Source organism: Procambarus clarkii, chromosome 23 (genome assembly GCF_040958095.1).
Source record: "Procambarus clarkii isolate CNS0578487 chromosome 23, FALCON_Pclarkii_2.0, whole genome shotgun sequence".
NCBI lineage: Eukaryota > Metazoa > Arthropoda > Malacostraca > Decapoda > Cambaridae > Procambarus > Procambarus clarkii.
In genome coordinates, this window is record NC_091172.1 from 26,131,480 (window position 1) to 26,149,481 (window position 18,002).

The window sequence follows — 18,002 nt, forward strand, 5'->3', positions numbered from 1 at the left end:
CTTGGTAGTTTTGGGCGCCGGTTTGCAGCACCCTGCCTGGGACTACCTGAGCGCGAGTCCTCTTAAAGTAAACGCTCAGGACCCTGGGAATCCCCTAGGGGGCGCGTGGGTCCGATGGATGTGACCCCGGAGTCCCCACTCGCTGTGTGCGAGTTTGAGGGTTGCTCGGTCCCCTTGTCTCAGGGTGACCCTCATTGTTTTTGCCTCTGCCACGCTGCCTGTTGGGTCGGTGATACTTTCGACCCTGAGTCCTGTGAGTGTTGCTGCTTGCTTGTGACTCAATTTACCCAATCCTCTGATGATTCTATTCGGGTACAGGCGGCACGTGCGTTGCAGTCTAGGTTTCGTCTGTTGCAACGCGCTCGGTTGGTTGCTTCCCCGGATGCCCCGGGGCTGCCCCGCTTTGCTTTTCGAGACCCGGACTTGGGGGTGGGGGTCGCTTCGATCCTGGTTCAGTCCGCACCTCCTCGTCCTTCCCCTTCTGTTCGTTCTGGTCCCCCGCCCCTGCTTCCGGCCCCGAAGCGTCTGAGGGTTTCGGGGTCGGAGCAGGGGTTACTTGATCTCGAGACTCGGGCAGCTTCGGGGGTTGCCCCTTCCGGGGGGGCGGCAGAGGCATTCGAGTCTTGTCTCCCGGCCGAAGCTTCAGGGTCTGACCAGTGGGCCCCCCTTCCTCCAGCTTTTCCGGCTGCTCCGTCCTTGTCTTGTGGGGTCGGGGCTTGGGGAGAGGACTCGGCCTCGGGTCCTGTGGTGACGGACCTCGAGGCTGGGGAGGGGCTGACTTGGGGGCCTTGGGCCCCGCTGGACCCCGCCTGGGTTTTTCTTCCCACTGAGCGGGGCTTATTGTTACAAGGAGTGGGGTTTTCTTTCCCCCCCTCTGCGTACGAGTTGGATTTGGTGTCGGCCCCTCCCCGGGTACGGTTCCGTGTTCCCCCGGGTACGTCGGTTCCGTCCTTCAGGAGGTTTTCGGCTTATCGCATCCAACCTGGTGTGGTGCGCGCGGCCTTTGCAGCTTACCTCCTGCGTGACCCGGATTATGCCTCGGAAATGGATCCGTCCACGTTCAGGTTTGGGACTTCGTTCCCTTTCTGGCTCCGTTACGAGGTTCCGGAGTCATCCTGGCTAGCAGACTGCCCCTTGTTTGGTCTGGATTCCTGGCATTCCTTCTGTCGTTCCCGCACGCTGGAGTGGCGGGAAGCTTCCACGGTGCTTCAGGTTTTCCTGGGGGGTGAACTTGAGTACCTGAATGAGTGCTTGTTTGCCCCTGCCCTTCCCCGCGATGTGGGCGTTATTCAGCTCCATGTGCAGGTTCCCTCCCTTTCGGCGGCGCTCGTGGCGGAGGACTTGCGCGCTCGGGGCCTTTTGTGTTCGGCCTTGCGGTTCTTTTCCCTCCTGGAGCTGTCTTCGGATTGGCTCGTGGAGGATGTGGGGACGCTTGGGTCCGTCCCGGGGTCCGGCACCTTGTCCTCGGCTGCGCGTTCGTCGGCTGCCTTGTTGAAGCTGTTCACGCCGATTTTGCGGGATGCGGTTTCCCTGTTCTATGCTTCCCGTCTCGCGTGTCGGCAGGCGGTGCTGGGTTCCTCCGTGGAATCTGCTTGGGCTCTGGCTCTTAGGCGTTCTTCACCTTTTTGTCCTCTCCTGTTTGGGGAGTCGGCCGTGGCGCAGTTTATTCAGGCTGCGTCGGCGGCTTGTCGTCCGATGTCGGACTTGTTGGTTTTCCGGGGGTCCCGGGGTGGGTCTTCCCGGAAAGGTCGTGCCAGGGCTCGGGGTTCCTCTCGTCGTGGTAGGCCTCTGGTGTCAGGTTTGGGGTTGGCTCCTCCTGCGGACCCTCCCTCGTCTGGTCGGCGCGGTGTTCGCGCTGTGCGGGGTTCTGGGTCTCGTAAGGGTCGCCGGCCCTTTCGCGGTTTGCCCCTTTGACGGGGCGATGGGGGGGGCGGCTTGCGCTGTTCGCCCGCGCCTGGTCCCACGATTCGTGGGCCTTTCGGGTCGTGTCTCGCGGCCTGCGGTGGCGTTGGGTGGCCCCTCCCCCCTTTGGGGGGTCGGGGCTGGCGGGGCAGGCTTCTTCCCCTGCGCTCTGTCGAGTCGTCTTGGAGTGGGTACGCTTGGGCGTCGTCGAAACGACGTCGTCCCTCAGATGGGTTTCCCGTCTGTTTCCGGTTCCGAAACGGGACTGCGCGGACCTGCGGTTCATTCTGGACTTGTCCCGTCTGAACCCCTGGGTTCATTGCCCCTCCTTTCGGATGACTACGCTGTCTCAGGTTCGGCTCCTCTTGGAGCCGGGTGCTTGGATGGTGTCCCTGGACCTCCGGGACGCTTATTGGCATGTCCCGATTCATCCGCGGTTCAGGGACTGGCTCGGTTTTGTAGTGGGGCGTCTGAGTTACCGCTTTCGTTGTCTCCCGTTCGGTTTGAACCTGGCACCTCGCGTGTTCACACGCCTTACACGGGTTGTGGTGGCTCGTTTGCGTCTCCTAGGTGTTCGGGTGTTGGCCTACCTCAACGACTGGCTGGTTTGGGCTCCCAGCCAGTCAGCTTGCTTGCTAGCCAGGGATTTGGTTCTTTCCCAGCTCGCCGGGTTCGGGTTCTTGGTGAACTGGAGGAAGTCCCATCTGGTTCCCTCTCAGGTTCGGACTTGGCTGGGTCTCGTGTGGGACTCTCGGACCGCCTCCTTGTCTCTCCCTCCGGAGTCTCTCCTGCGGCTGCGGTCCCGCCTTCGTCTGTTTCTGGAGGGCCCTCGGGTCACCCGGCGGTTGCTCGAGGGGCTGTGCGGGAGCCTGAACTTCGCGATGGTGGTCTACCCGCCGGGTCGGGTTTGGCTTCGACGGCTGTTCTGGTTCCTTCGGGGTTCCCCCTTCCGCCTCTCTCGCGATCGCAGAGTTCGACCCCCGGGGGACTTGCGTCGGTTGCTGCGTCACCGGCTTCCTCTTCGGGTTTTTCGGGGTTCAGTGCCTTGGCGCCTACCCGAGCCCTCGCTCGATGTGTACACGGATGCGTCGTCTCTCGGCTGGGGTTTTGTGACCAGTGCTCACCAGGCCGGCCAGGGGCGTTGGGATCCGTCCTTCCGTCGAGCTCACAGTACGGTGCGGGAGTTCGCGGCAGTGTGGTTTGCTCTGGGGAGGATTCGGGTGGCCCGCGGATCGACGATTCGGCTCCATTCGGACTGCTCTCCGGTGGTTCATTGCCTGAACCGCGGGGGTTCGATGCGGTCCTTGTCTCTTTGGGGTTGGTCGCTTCGGGTGACTCGTCTGCTGAGTTCTCGGGGTTTGGCTCTCCTGGCGGTTCACGTACGGGGCGTGTCCAACGTCTTGGCCGACGCCCTGTCTCGCTTCGTTCCCCTCTCCACGGAGTGGACGGTCGACGACGAGTCCTTCCGTTGGCTTTGCCAGACGTTCGGGCGCCCCGAGGTGGACCTCTTCGCGTCGGCGTGGTCGCGGCGTCTTCCCGTTTATGCGGCGCCCTTCCCCGATTGCGAGGCCGTCGGGGTCGATGCCTTTCGGCTCGACTGGTCGAGGTGGGGGTTCCTGTACCTCTTTCCCCCAGTTCGGCTGTTGCTCCAGGTCCTGACTCGCTTAGAGACTTACCAGGGGAGAGTTGTCCTTCTGGCCCCTTGGTGGCCGGCCCAGCCTTGGTTTCAGGCGCTGGTTGCTCGGTGTCCGAACCCGAGGGTTTTCCCGCGGCTCCGCCTCTTTCAGCAGATCGGGCCGGTACGTCACGTAGCTGGTTCGATCTTCTCCTCGAGTCTTCGCGTATGGTTTTTTTGACTCGAGTCTATCATCTCTATGGTGATCAGGTGGCCTCCTTGTTGGTGTCCCACCTGAGGGCTTCTTCTCGGCAGCAGTATGAAGTTTCCTGGCGGTCCTTCCGTTTCTTTTTGCGTCTTCGTCGTGTTAGCTCCTTGTCTGTTCGGGTGGTCTTGTCCTTCCTCTCGTGGTTGTTTCAGGACCGTCATCTTATGCCTAACACTGTCGCTTCGTATCGTGCGGCGCTGGCGGAGCCGCTTCAGCTTGCTTTCGGTATCGATGTTACGTCTGCGCCGTTTCGCAAGCTGTCTCGTGCATTGTTTCACCTCCGGCCTGCTCATGCGTCGCCTGAGCCGTCCTGGTCTTTGGACAGAGTGCTCGCTTTCCTTTCATCTCCTCGTTTCGTTGTGGCCCCTTCGGTCCAGGATTGTTTTTCCAAGGCACTTTTCTTGTTGGCTTTGGCCTCTGGGGGTCGGGTAGGGGAGCTTCATGCTCTCCTCCGGCGCAGGGGTTTCTGCTCTTTTGGTCGTGGTGATAGTTTTGTTCGTTTGCAGCCGTCTCCTTCTTTTCTGGCGAAGAATGAGACTGCTGCGTTCCGGAGGGGTCCATGGGTGGTTGATGCTTGGTTGGTCAGGCCGGGGGTGCATCATGTTTTGTGTCCGGTTGCGGCGCTTCGCCGTTATTTGCGCGCCACGGCTTCTGTGTCCGGGGACGCGCTGTGGGTTGATCCGGTTTCCCTTCTTCCCTGTTCGCGGGTTCGGGTCTCTCAGGTCGTCCGCAGGGTTATTAGGTCTAGCCAGCCTGCGGTCTATCCCCGTGCCCATGACGTTCGTAAGTTCGCGGCTCTTGCTGCCGTCTTTGGGAATATGTCTTGGTCTGATATTCGGGCGCGGGGATTTTGGCGGTCGAACAGGGTCCTGGCTGCTCGCTACCTTGTGAATGTCCCTGGCCCTCGTCGGGCCTGTGTTGCTTTGGGTCGGCGGTTGCAGCCAGTTGTCTCGGCTTCGAGTTGAGGGGTGAGCGACGACCGCCTCCCGGGTAAGTCCCTCTTTTTCTGTCTGTGGGTAGTTAGCTCCGGGGAGCCGACGGGGCTCCCCCCAGAAAACCAGCGTTGAATGTAATGAAACGCCATTTTCTGGGTGAGTCCCGGAGGCTCCCCGGCATCCCTCCCTCCCTCCGGTCGGCGGTTTTTCGCGTTTTTGACATCCAGCCTCAAGAACTGAGGTGTGGGTAGCCGGCGCGGGGGGTCTGGGGCTCCCCCTTCCCCCTCCCGGGGAGGGGGGAGCTGCGCAGACAGCGGCGCGGCAGTGTGTGACGTCACACTAATTTGCTTGTTTTCGGTTGGGGAGTTCTATCCACTAGTTCGGTATTAGGTAGCAATTTTAACCAGAATAGGGGTTTGTTTTGGGGCGCTTACCTTTCTGGGTGCCTGTTCCGGTCGATGGCAGACATAGAATGCTTCCAACTACACGGGGGCTTCTATAGGCCATTGCTCCCCTTGCCTCTCTGAGGGGGCCCGGTTCTGGCCGTGGTCCCCGGTAGGCCTAAGAACTCCATACACATGACTGATGCCAAAGTCTGACATTAGCATATCAGCCTGGGATAGCTCCGGGGAGCCTCCGGGACTCACCCAGAAAATGGCGTTTCATTACATTCAACGCTGGTTTTTTGGCACCTTTGTTTCCCGAGCTTGAATTCTTGTTCTCTTGTTCTTGAAGTTGCAGGTTTCAGGAATTCCTCTTTGTCAATTTGGTCAATTCCTGTTATTATTTTGTAAATGGTGATCATATCATCTCTTCGATCTTCGAGCTCTGGTATACTGTATTTAACAACTTAGCCTCTCATGATAGGTCTTGTTTTTCAGTTCTGGAAGCCATTTAGTTGTATGTCTTTGCACCTTTTCCAGTTTACTGATGTTGTTCTTAAGATATAGGCACCATACAACCACTGTTTATTCCAATTTTGGTCTTGTGAAAGGTGTGAAAAATTTCTTAAATATTTTTCCGTTTATGTATTTAAAAGAAATTCTGAAGTTGGCAGGTTTAGCATAGGCCCCTTGCACAGTGTTCTTTATATGGTTCTCGGGTGGCAGTTTTCTATCCAGGACCACCCCTTTTTTTTATGTTTTTTTTTTTTTTAAAGCCTTTGCACATAAATTGTATGTTGTGTGTGGCCTACGTTCTCTTATTCAGTATTCCATAAAGGGACATTTATTCACATTAAATTCCATCAGTTGCTCCATAGAACTCATTTTGATTACTCATTTTGTCAGTCATTTTGAAGGTCATGACATTCGTCAAAGTTTCTTATCTTCGCTAGTAACTTAGCATGATCAGCCAACGTGTTAACTTAGCAGGTATCAAGCAGGTTATCAAGCAGGTATCAACATGTTCATATAATTCCATATTCCTTCTGGTAGATTATTCATATAGATAATGAACATTACTGTTGCTAGAACTGAACTCTGTGATACACCACTTGTAACATTTCTCCAGTCTGACACATTCTCTGATTACTGCCCTCATTTTTCCCTCAAAATTTTTCATCCATGTTGGAAGTCTCCCTATCACCCCTCCAGGATATTCCCGTTTCCAGAACCTTTTATGTGGAGCTCTGTCAAAAGCCTGTTTTTGAGTCCAGATAAATGCTGTCAACCCAACCATCTCTTTTTTATGGAAAATCTCTGACTAGATATGTGGAGGGGTGGAGTTACTCCCAATGAGATGGCCCAACCACTTGGGCTGGACGGTAGAGCGACAGTCTTACTTCATGCAGGTCGGCATGCAATCCTGACTGCCCATGTGGTTGGACACCATTCCTTTTCCCCGTCCCATCCCAAATCCTTATCCTGATTCTTTCCAAGTACAGTACTATATAGTCATAGTGACTTTCCCCTGATAATTCACTCCCCTTCCATCGAAATGGGTGGAGTGTGTGTCAGTGAAATGGAATCTATGACAGGTAGTCAACAGGTAGACAGATAAGGTGATGCGTGAAGACTGGCCCTAGAGACAGAATGGGATTGAGATTTGCATAGTTTGAGATGAGGGAGGAAATTTGAAAGTGGCTCAGCTGCCACTCTTTGTTCTGCCTCTGCCACTGTGTGCCTGTGAGATCCAGGACTACTACTGGTAGTAACCCTGACATACTTGAAAAGCACACCATGTTTGCTTCTACTTTAATGAAGGTTTTTAGGAAACACTAGCAAACATTCCTCCTCACCACACACACATATATTATAAATTAATGTACTGTACAATTATTCTTTTAAAATTATGACTCCAGTTATATTTTTTCAGATTTGCCACAGGATGTGAAGAACTTCACGTGTATTTCCAAAAATTGGAATAAATTAAATTGTTCATGGACTGCTCCAGAGAATCCCGTCACAGTTCGTTACCAACTCACGTATGTTGTGCAGGGCTTCTTAGACTCCAGGTATGCTTTATTGCGCTATTGCCAGCCTTGGGGGGAGAGTTGCCTAGAATGTTTTGTGTGGGTTGTGAAGTGTTTCTGTATGGTTCAAATCTATCCTATCGAGGCATGAGCATTCTGTTCTGCTTACTTATTTGCTCACCGACTTTATCCTAAATTTGTGTTTGTGTGGTGTGTGATTGTTTTGTTAATAAACTTACACACTAACTCATAGATCTTGCCTCTAGAAAATAGTCATACTAGGTAATCTAGTGCAGTTCTTCAATAGTGATATGAATATCTGCATTTTAGTCGACTTCTTGCCCGAGTTTAACAAGGAAAAAGTATATTAAGTTGTAAATATCTACAATATTATGCTAAATTATAGAAAACTATCAATTCAAGTGGACTAAAATATATAATAAAAAAAATCATTAATAAGCTAAATTATTAATGGAATGATTTAAGAAATTACAGTACATTATAGGTAATGTTGCAAGGATGCTCTATATTTGTTAATCAAACATAGAGCATATATACAAAATGTCGGAGCCATCATTGAAGTTCTGCATCATTTTCAGAGTAATGCCAACTCCAAGTTCAGTTTTAACAGCTGGTGTGGTCATATTCTGACATGTTAACAATCAAATTGCTAAGAGGGAACCTTGTTTTATTTCTGTAAATAATGTAACAGGAATGTTTTTTCTGATACTTTTGGATGGCATCAGTGGCTCCCTGGTGGTACCACAGACATCCACAAAACTGCCAAGTCACTAGTCTTACACAGGTCCACCAAACACCAGGACTGAAGTATGGTATGCCGAGAGGTCAGGGCAGCATGGGGATTAAAGATCAGTCTGAAACTGAATAAAACTGGTCAGAAAGCACAGATGAAGCAAAGCAACCAATGTACCTTGATTAAAAAGCGAAAAGGTAGAATCTAAGGAAGTGGTGCTGTTGTCCTTTGCCTTGTATCATTAAACCATGTGCTAGCACCAGGCCTGTCACCAGGTGGCAACTCGGGTCATTGAGTGGTCCAGCCTGCCTTCTGCCTCACTCGAAATGGGTTGGAATAGAAGAGCACTATTCCCCAAATTTACCTCTGGTTTAGTGTGGATTTTGGCTCGGTCTCTAGCATCTCTCTTGGGGCAAGAGATCCCAGTTGGGTTGTAGAAAGATGGGCATTGAGGGGCCTATTTGACCCAGGATGGATATGGGTGTTAAAACCCGAGAGGTTGCAGTAGTTAACTGGTTTGCAAACAAGCAGTTAACTAGTTTGACCTAACACCAAACACACAAACAAAACCTTGAAATATTATATAGCCTGACTTTCATACGGACATGTATTATATACATTGATACCATAGTGATGTAAAAATATACTTTCACTTATTATGAGAATACATGTTTAAACTTAAACAGTAATGACATTACGTTTATTAGTGGCAATAATTATAGTATTTATTTGCAATATAAAGTTAGGACACAGTGTATGTTACAGTATTAATATGGTGTATACACTGGGTCTTATCAGCTTCAGTGCTGTCTTTGCTGTTAGATTCCCTGTTTCCCATGCTACCGTTTTCCTCAAACACTGTTGCTACAGGAAAGTTCATCTAGTCATTTTCCCAAGTAATTTGGCTGTGGTCTGCCTCTCTGGTCCCTATTGTGGCCCTTTCTAAATAGCATTTTTCTTAGACTTCTGGCTAAAGAAAGGGCTCTAATGCACCTTTGGCACTGGTACAGGCTTAGCTGTTGGTTCACTTCCTCCTCAAAATCAGTGTCTTTCTGGCATTTTCCTGATTTGGTGGCTGGTAGACTTTCTCTCATCAGCCATTTCTTGGTAAGTTCCAGTGATGGTGTGATGGGGAACATCTGGCCATTTTACTAGGCTTGGAACTGGGACAGTTTAAAGTTTCATTTTGTTATTCGGGACCTTCAATTGGGCTTGGCCTTCTCTTCCTCACCAGGGGGCCCTGCGTTCCTTCTAAATTGTGTACACCTCTCCTGCAGATGTTTTCATGATTTGTTGGACAAGATTTATTACCATTAGTCCATTCCTCTGGGTGGTGTCCCTGTGTTACTGTTTCTGAAGGGCCTGTCAGTTCTTTGGTCTATTTTCGATCTTACCTTTCGTAATACAATACTCTCATTCCTTGTCCTACTTTTGCAGATAACCACTGTTTCTGAGGTTCTCCAAGTGGTTTTGAGCCATGGATCAGTTCTCTGGATCAGTGGGATGTTTACTGGCATGTTCCAAGATGCCCACAGTTCAGGAATTAGCTAGGATTTAAAGTGTGCAACATCTGCTATCACATTTTAAGCTCCTTAATTTGGGATAAACTTGGCATCCAGAATCTTCACCCAACCTATTTGGGTGCTTTGCCACCCCCTTGGGTTGTGTGTCCAGAACCTGACAACGGGTTGGTTTGGGCATCCAGCTGTCAGAATTATCTGCTATCTAGATATTTTATACTTTCCTGGTGTGAAAAGTCACATGTCATCCCTGTATAATTGAGAGAAAATAAGCTGCATTTACACAATTTACTATAAATGAGCCCAGTAGAATGCAGTTAAGAGTTAGAAATAGTTACGATTCTGGCATATATTATAGGTTATCAGAAATTAGTAGCATTTTGCTTTGGAAATTAATTATTTACTAAATTTTTTAGCTCAGTTTCTATGGAAATAGTTGCAACTGCTTTGGTGAGAACATTCACACTCTTAAAGCAGTGGCAGAGAAGTATTGGAAAATTAGGGAATATAAGTAACAGTGGTAGGAATGCACTACAGCATGTGAATACTTGAATTTTTAAAATTTGTAATGGTTAATGAAGGTCCACGTGTGTGTTTTTATTAGAAAAATTATTCGATGAGAAAAAGTTGGCAGCTGTGTCTCGGCTGATGTGAGAAACATTACCAAAAATTCAAACACAAAAACTGGTAGTGTAACTTAGTCCATGCAAAAGGATTAACTTCATAAGGTGATTAATGCAAAATTACATTTTTGTTACTTTCTATTAAAATCTTAATTATCAGATTATTTTTTTCCATATGACATAGCAAGTTATTTATAAATAAAGTATTTCAGCATTTTGATTCTGATAAAAGGTCCAAATGTTTAATATGAAGTTTGTTGTCATTAGAAAGCAGAGGCATTATTTGTCGTGTATAAAATAACTGTGTAGCTGTTGTAAAAAACTTCGTTTGTTTGTTTTCCAGCATGTTATAATAGTGATTTGTGCAAAATTCTTAATGTAATGTTTGATTTTCATTTGTTGAATTTTTTTTTTTTTAATTCTACAGATTTTTGTTTATTAATTTCTATTGTATAGACAAGTTATAATAGGTGTGTACTAATTTTATGTGCATGTTTTTCAGTGAATTTTTGAATAGTATAATAATATTGTGAGTTGGATTGATGAATGTTTTTATAAAAATACAGAATATTTAATTAATAGTTATACTGCCTTTAATGGAATGTGTTTATACAAAAATTTTTGCTCAGCCAAAATCTTAATTAATAATAAATAACATGGGCAAATTAAAATGTTGAGGCATACAGTACATCTTTTATGTTCATTCACAAAATGATTGTTTCCTGACCTTAAAAATGTTGAAAAAATGATGACAGGTTTCTAGTATAAAGAAAATGGGTAAATTACCTTATCAATGGGTAAAATTATTTCAGTGTGTAATTCCCTTAATGAATGTTATTTTATTTTATTTAAATGAGTTATTTTATAGTGTGTGTGTGTGTATGGGGCAAATTCAGACAATAAATCATTATTTTACTTTTAATTTTTGATGTTGCAGTTCAAAAGAAACATACTTTACGATTTATTAATGTCATTATATATACAATATAACTGAAACAAGGCTTTGAGATCGTGTTACAGCCCGTCCTCATAAACAAAAGCCAGAGTCCATTCCATTCACCCGCCAAACCCCCAGTTCATGAATGAAAACGGTTTTCATACGACACAACTGAAGAAGTCCAAACACTTCCAGAACAAGTGCTTTGCTGACGACTTTTATTCGAACTACAACGCTGTAAATGCTTCACCCACGTACTACAAATACAAATAATTGCCAACAGAACCTAAACACCCTAACCTAATCTAACCAGTGCCTAAATATGCAGTGTGCTAGTATATGATATTAATTTACATTTGAGAAAATTCTTATTTTGAATGAACAGCATGTTAAAATTGATGAATGTGTTTTTGGGATTGACGGCTAGATGGAATGGACTTGGGCTGAGGACGGGTTGCTTGTTAAAACTTCTTTATGAACTATGCCATTGCATTCCCTCGTGTAAGATACTACAGTACTCTGTTCTTGTACATGGATCACACTGTCAGGCAGGTTGATGTACAGCACAGCATCTTTGCAGTCATAATGTGCTGAGGGAGTCACTGGAGAATACTCTTATCTATAGCCTTAATGCCAATTTTTCCTGGGAGCTTCCATTTAATGGGTGGCTACAGCAGAAGTTTCTCAGAGAGGCTCTTATTGGCATACACACCTTTCATTCTTTGAAGTGTTTTCCCTTCCACCCACCCTTTCATAAAATGTTTTTATAAATATTAAAAGCCTTCCACTTGTGATGTCGGGTGATCATGAAATAAGTTGTCTTGCCGGCTACCTGCTGTGCGTTACCTGGTTTAACCTATCGCTTACCAGCAGGTGGCAACACCTCACTTACATGAGCCAGCTCATTCACAACTATAATAACAATGAAATCTGTACATACAAAAAGGGAAAAGAAAGAGAATTAGGGTGCAGCTGATTGATACAGCTGGACTAGTGTCAAGCAAATGAAGGATCAGCAGAGTCAGCACTCATACTGGTTCCTAGTGTAGTGGTTACACACCAGTTACGAATACGGTGTCTATTATTTTTACTTATTCTGGAGGTCATTTGCTTTGCTTCTGATTCCCTTTGTTGTGTTCTCTAATAGGTGGGAACATATTAACAGGAAGAGCTTGACTTTTTTGTTTATTTTCTTCATCTACTGAAAGTTATGTTATGGGTGAATAGACCCTCTTGAAACTTGAGGAAGATCAGATCCTCTAATACACTGAGAAGAGCTCACTTGTAGTGGGCGGGTGCCCTCGTTTAGGAGTTGCCAGTGATCAAAATTGTGGTTGGAATGGCTTTTAACTTGTGTGAAAAGATCTAACTTTCATTTCCTTGCTGGAATTTATATTCTTCAGTGACTCCTTTGGTATATTATGAGTCTGCAGGGATGTTTGATAATTGTCTGCAGCACAATACTGTTTGCTGCACTGGCCTGACTTCACGATGCATGTCCATGGATGCAGTAGAAGCTTGCTTGAGGAAGCAGTCAAAAATGGGTGTTCACATACAGCCTGTCAACATCAAACACTAAAAAAAAAAAAAAAGTTAATAGGTATTACTCAAAATTAGTGATCCCTAATTTGTTATGGAGTTGGCAGAAAAAAAATAACTAATAAATTAGAGATAAATATTAGTGAAGTGTTTGTTTATATTATTAGAGGAGCAAATAAAGAGTCACTTTGCAAAATTGGAAAAAAAAAAATTGCTTTGGTTAAAAAAAAATTCTGAATTAGGGATGAGCTCACATGTGAGTAAAAGATTGAAATGGTAACACTTACATTAATAAAAATCTGTTGGACATGGTTAGTAAACGACGAGGAAACATGATGTGGAGTTTACCATTGTGACCTGCAGCGTTGAGGAAATTAATGAATGGAGCCTGCTTTGAGTCGGCTTGTGTAAAGAAAGTTTTAAAAAGATATTGGCATGTTCATAAATGTGAACAATTTTTCTGTAGTACTCTATCCATAGTTAGACAGCCCAGCCCATTTATTAGAGATGGAATTATTAATTTGGCAGGAATATTATATAAAGTAAGATGCAGTAGTTCCCATGTTGGGTGATTGGTTTTTAGCCATATAATGTGTGTGGGCGGATGGTTGCTTGTACTCGTGTGATTGTGAACAAAAAAGTTAACTTGAAATAAATTCTGAGAGAACAGGTAGGGCTTGTTCAGTGAGAGACCAGGTAGATAGTTTGTGTATGATGAATCATTTGCGTAGGTATAAATATGCAAAATTCAAATTATGAATAATTATATAGAATAGAACATTTACAGTAAATTGTGGTGGTAGCGCACTCATTTTCTGATGAAAATTTATGTATGAATGAATAGCATTAAAGAAACACTTAAACGGAAATTCTGTAAGATGTGAAGAATAATATTTTAAATATTTTACATTGACCCATTTAGTATTATTTAATTGTTTAGAATTTTACCATAAATCTTGAAGACCAGTATTGTGCACCATATACATTTTGTTGACAATTTTTAGAATGTTTTGTTTGGTGATGACATAAATTTGTTTTTTATTGATGAATAATTCATATTTTTAATCAGCTTCATCACATGCATGCGGTAGTGATGACAAATATTGACCTGAACAGTGAAGACAGAAGTGTGACTCGTGCATAACTGTAGAAGTATTGAAAGTTGTGGCTTTGCTAACAGCTCGGAGCCTGTGGTCATGCAGTGTGTCGTATGCATGTTGCTGCTTGCTTGCTTGCTTGCTTGCTTCCTTGCTTGCATTTTGGGGGTACTTACATTTATCTCACACACACACACCCAAATGAGCCATAGAGACATTAGATTTTTTTTCAGTGTCAGAGTAGTTAACAAATGGAATGCATTAGGCAGTGATGTGGGGGTTATCTTGTGATGATTTCGGGGCTTAGCGTCCCCATGGCCCAGTCATCGACCAAGCATCCTTAGATTTAAACTAAGGAAACAAAGCTGCCGGAGAAATATAAGAAAATTCACTTTTTTAAACAGAGCGGTAGACGGTTGGAGCAAGTTAGGCAAGAGGGTGTTGAAGGCCAAAACTGTCAGTAGTTTCAAAGCGTTATATGACAGAGTGCTGGGAAGACAGGATACCACAAGTGTAGCTCTCATCCTGTAACTACACTTAGGTAATTACATGTGCACACACACATGGGGCCTGTGGGGCCTGACAGCTCAGTGGACAGCACTCAGGATTCTTAGTCCTGGGGTTCCAGGGATCGATCCACGGCGGAGGTGGGAACAAATGGGCAGAGTTTCTTTCACCCTGATGCCCTTGTTCATCTAGCAGTAAATAGGTACCTGGGAGTTAAGACAGCTGCTACAGGCTGCTTCCTGGGAGTGTGAGTGTTGAAGGGGGGGGTGAAAAAACTCTACAGTTGATTGACATTAAGGGAGCCGGTCGGTCGAGCGGACAGCACGCTGGACTTGTGATCCTGTGGTCCCGGGTTTGATCCCGGGCGCCGGCGAGAAACAATGGGCAGAGTTTCTTTCACCCTATGCCCCTGTTACCTAGCAGTAAAATAGGTACCTGGGTGTTAGTCAGCTGTCACGGGCTGCTTCCTGGGGGTGGAGGCCTGGTCGAGGACCGGGCCGCGGGGACACTAAAAGCCCCGAAATCATCTCAAGATAACCTCAAGTTGAGAGGTGGGCCAAAAGAGCCAGAGCTCAACCCTCGCAAGCACAACTAGGCAAGTGCAACTAGGTGAGTACACATGCATGCACTCTCACAAGTACATACACACACAATCAAAATTAAAATAAATTGCAATTATGCACTTAAAATAATATACTGTATATGCTGTACTGTACATACATATAAAATATAAGTAACAATAAAAAATATTGTAAAGCAAATTGCTTTGCCTATATGCTTCTGCTAGTTATAGAGAATATAGTATCCATATAAAGGCTTTGCTTAGCAATACATACAAATATAATTTAATATTAAGAGCATCTATTTTAATGGTAAAACAAAATAAAAAAGCATTTATAACGTTTCTATTTTTTGTGTTCACAATGATGTCTAGTTGTTAATATAAGTGTGATGAACATGTATTTCTCAGCTACCCACCTCAGTTGATGTCAGGCAATGTCATGCTCTTCCCATGGACAGAACAAGACACGGCCAGGTTAAGTTTACATGTACACCTCAACATTGTGGAGAGCTTTTCAAACATCACGCACAAGCTCATATTGGGAAAAGGGAGACGGTGATGATTTGTCAATCTAGATAAGAATCATCTAATACATTTATTCATATAGACTCGAGTGTTTCGAAAATTGTAGTTGGGTAATATATAACTTCCCGAGACTACCACCAGGTGTCAGCAGTTACAATGTCAACAGAGCTGCAAGGAGCAGCCCACCTCATTTATCCTGGCATTTCTGCAAGGGCACATACCTGGCAATGCAGTGACTTCAGTTTGGTTAAGTGACTTGAGCCTTGAAATTGTCGTTTACTGTTTAATTCCAGACTTCTTGGCAGTTCTCCGGTTGATGAGGCTGTACCCAGCTACACCATCTGGCTGTAACACCTTTTTGGCCATAGGTGTTGCTCATGTGCATGCATACAAGACAAGAGTTCTTTGTCATTGCCACCAGAAGACATTGCAGATTGATTGAAGTTGCTTATGAAGCTGTTTGATAGGGTCTTCCTTTTATCCCTGGACTGGTTAAAATTTGTTCCTTAACCAAAGGGGATGCCTGGCTTCCATTATCACCATCTTGGATGTTAGTTGCTTGGCCAGTTGACATTTCTCATTGGGATGGGGATTCTTGTATCCTTCGGGTCTTTTGTGTACTTCATGCACTTCCTTTTGCATTGGCCATGGACTGGAACGTTTTTTTTTTTTTTTTTTTTTTTTTTTTTTTTTTTTTTTTTTTTTTTTTTTTTGGCCATTATTTCATCTGGGGGAATGTGTCTAGATTTGTGGTGTACTGCTCTTCCAGTTTGAGATTTGGAGATATGCTTTCTCGTACACCTCTCCAGTGTGGCCTACTAAATGTTTGTATGCTTTTTCCTGTACAAGTACTTTTGCCCATTTGGTAGAGATTGGCGAGTTATTGTGCTGGTGGGTTTTCTTGCCAGTTTGTTGCCCATTACCTGCTGCTGCTTTCTCACTTTCTTTTGTAGAGGTTCTTTAGCACCTGTTGTACCTTTAGTCTTTCCTTTAAGCATGAACCTGAGGGTCTAGCTTAAGGCAGCAACTGAGCTCACATGTTCCAAAATAATGCACGAGTGTTGATGTAAAGCTGCTTTCTGAACAGGCTACTCGACTCATTTTGTCTTTGCTTACCCTCTGCTGTCTGGAGTTTGAGTAAAGTTAAATGGGAGGTGAACTGCTCCGAGTGTCTTTGTTGACTGTGATTGCTGACACCTGGTGGTAGTTTTGAGTAGTGGTTGGGTGACTGACTAACAGTTTGAAGAGCAACACTGTACAGGGTGTTTTCTTTTAGGCCAAATATCATTTAGAAAAGGTTTTAAGTGTAGATGAATGAACCCATTGAAGGTCATTTTGGCCTGAGAAATCTCCGTTCTCCTCTCTCTCTTACCGTGACTTGGCAGGATTATTTGAAGAGATCCTGCTGGATTGTGGAGTATTTGTTTCCTTAACCTGGCAGTGTCTGGTCCTGCCCATGAGAAGAGCAGGATATCAGCTATGGTAGCAAGCAAGTGATAGGCTCAGAGAAGAGCTTTTCATGTACTCTACATGCAAAGCTTTGTTTAATATTTTTAGGATGCAGTTGGGTTTTGAAATGTTGACATCTCATTTATTTACTGGAAGCTAAAAGCAGTTATGTACTTTTCTCTCTCCTCAAGAAAGTCTTATCCTGGAATTTGTCAGATGTAATGCAAATTGGCATATTTGTTATTAAGATTGACTTTTTTTTTTAATAAGTACTTTAATTTGAAAGATTTCTAAACATATCCCGAACAAAAAGCAATTAAGAGGTATGTTAGCATAAACAAGAAGATGCATTAAAATCATGAAAATTCATTGGCTGTTGCAAAGTGTGATGGAGTAAAACACATGAGGATTATCTGTGACAAGTTCATCAAAGCCACCTCCAAGCTTCCCGAGTGCCTTGAACGTGTTCAGTGGTACACACACACACTAGGAGACCACTATATCTTGGTGGTCAAGGTAGGGTTATACTTTTTTTTTTTTTCCCTTCTGTACGTAAGTCTTAGATACTGTATCAGCACGCCACACCGTGACGGTAAGAATTTTGTTTCATACCCTCCTTGCATTCCGCCAGATAACATCCATGTTGATCTTAAAATGGGTAAATGAACTATCTTTAATTGTTATTATTGTTAGGTCTTGAGCCCTAAATAGAATTCTCTAGTTATTCTTTTGTTAATAATAGCTTTCAGTGCTGACATACAGCAAGATGAATTTAAGTAAAGGAACCTAAAGCAAGAGGGGTAGGACATGCTAAAGCCAGCTGTGGGAAATTGAATGAATGCCAGTTTCTAAAATGCATTTGTGTTGGAAGACTTTATGCTGAAAAAAATCAGTTTGACATACAGTACTCGAGTCTTCTAATTACAGTGTTAGATTGCTGGATAATTGGCCTTTCACTCTTATACTACACACCCTATTTACTTATGATAAATATGAGACCAACATGTTTTTACCATTTCCCAGTTTGAAACGTTAATATTTAAAAGTTTTTTGCGTGGGACAACTATTATTAAACTCGGTACATCTTTGTGCATGTGGGTCAATAAAATACAAAATAGATGTAATATAGGCATATTATTAAGATTGTACACCAATGGGTTTTGGTTGGTGCATGTACACGAAACTTAAGTATTAATGGGAATTACACTTATTGGATTTTGAAGAAATTATACGCTTACTACAAACTAATCCGTTACAAAATATAGTGTACTAACAGAATTCAACATTGTACAGACACTAAGAAAGTCTTTTTATTTCTTTGTTTCAAGCCTATTCATTTAAAATTTTGTGCTATAC

The 18,002-nt window shown here is 44.8% G+C and overlaps 1 protein-coding gene across 5 annotated transcripts in view; it reads left to right on the forward strand.

Annotated features, from left to right (window-relative positions):
* Positions 1-18,002, forward strand: part of LOC123763919 (cytokine receptor) — a 254,826-nt gene that overhangs the window by 145,371 nt on the left and 91,453 nt on the right. For 3 of the 5 annotated variants that reach the window (XM_069329999.1, XM_069330001.1, XM_069330002.1), the window contains one exon: positions 7,037-7,145. In XM_069329999.1, coding sequence (XP_069186100.1) covers positions 7,037-7,145 — 109 coding nt within the window. Of the gene's footprint in view, positions 1-7,036; positions 7,176-18,002 lie in introns of all 5 variants that reach the window. The other 2 variants (XM_069329998.1, XM_069330000.1) reach the window with 1 other exon arrangement.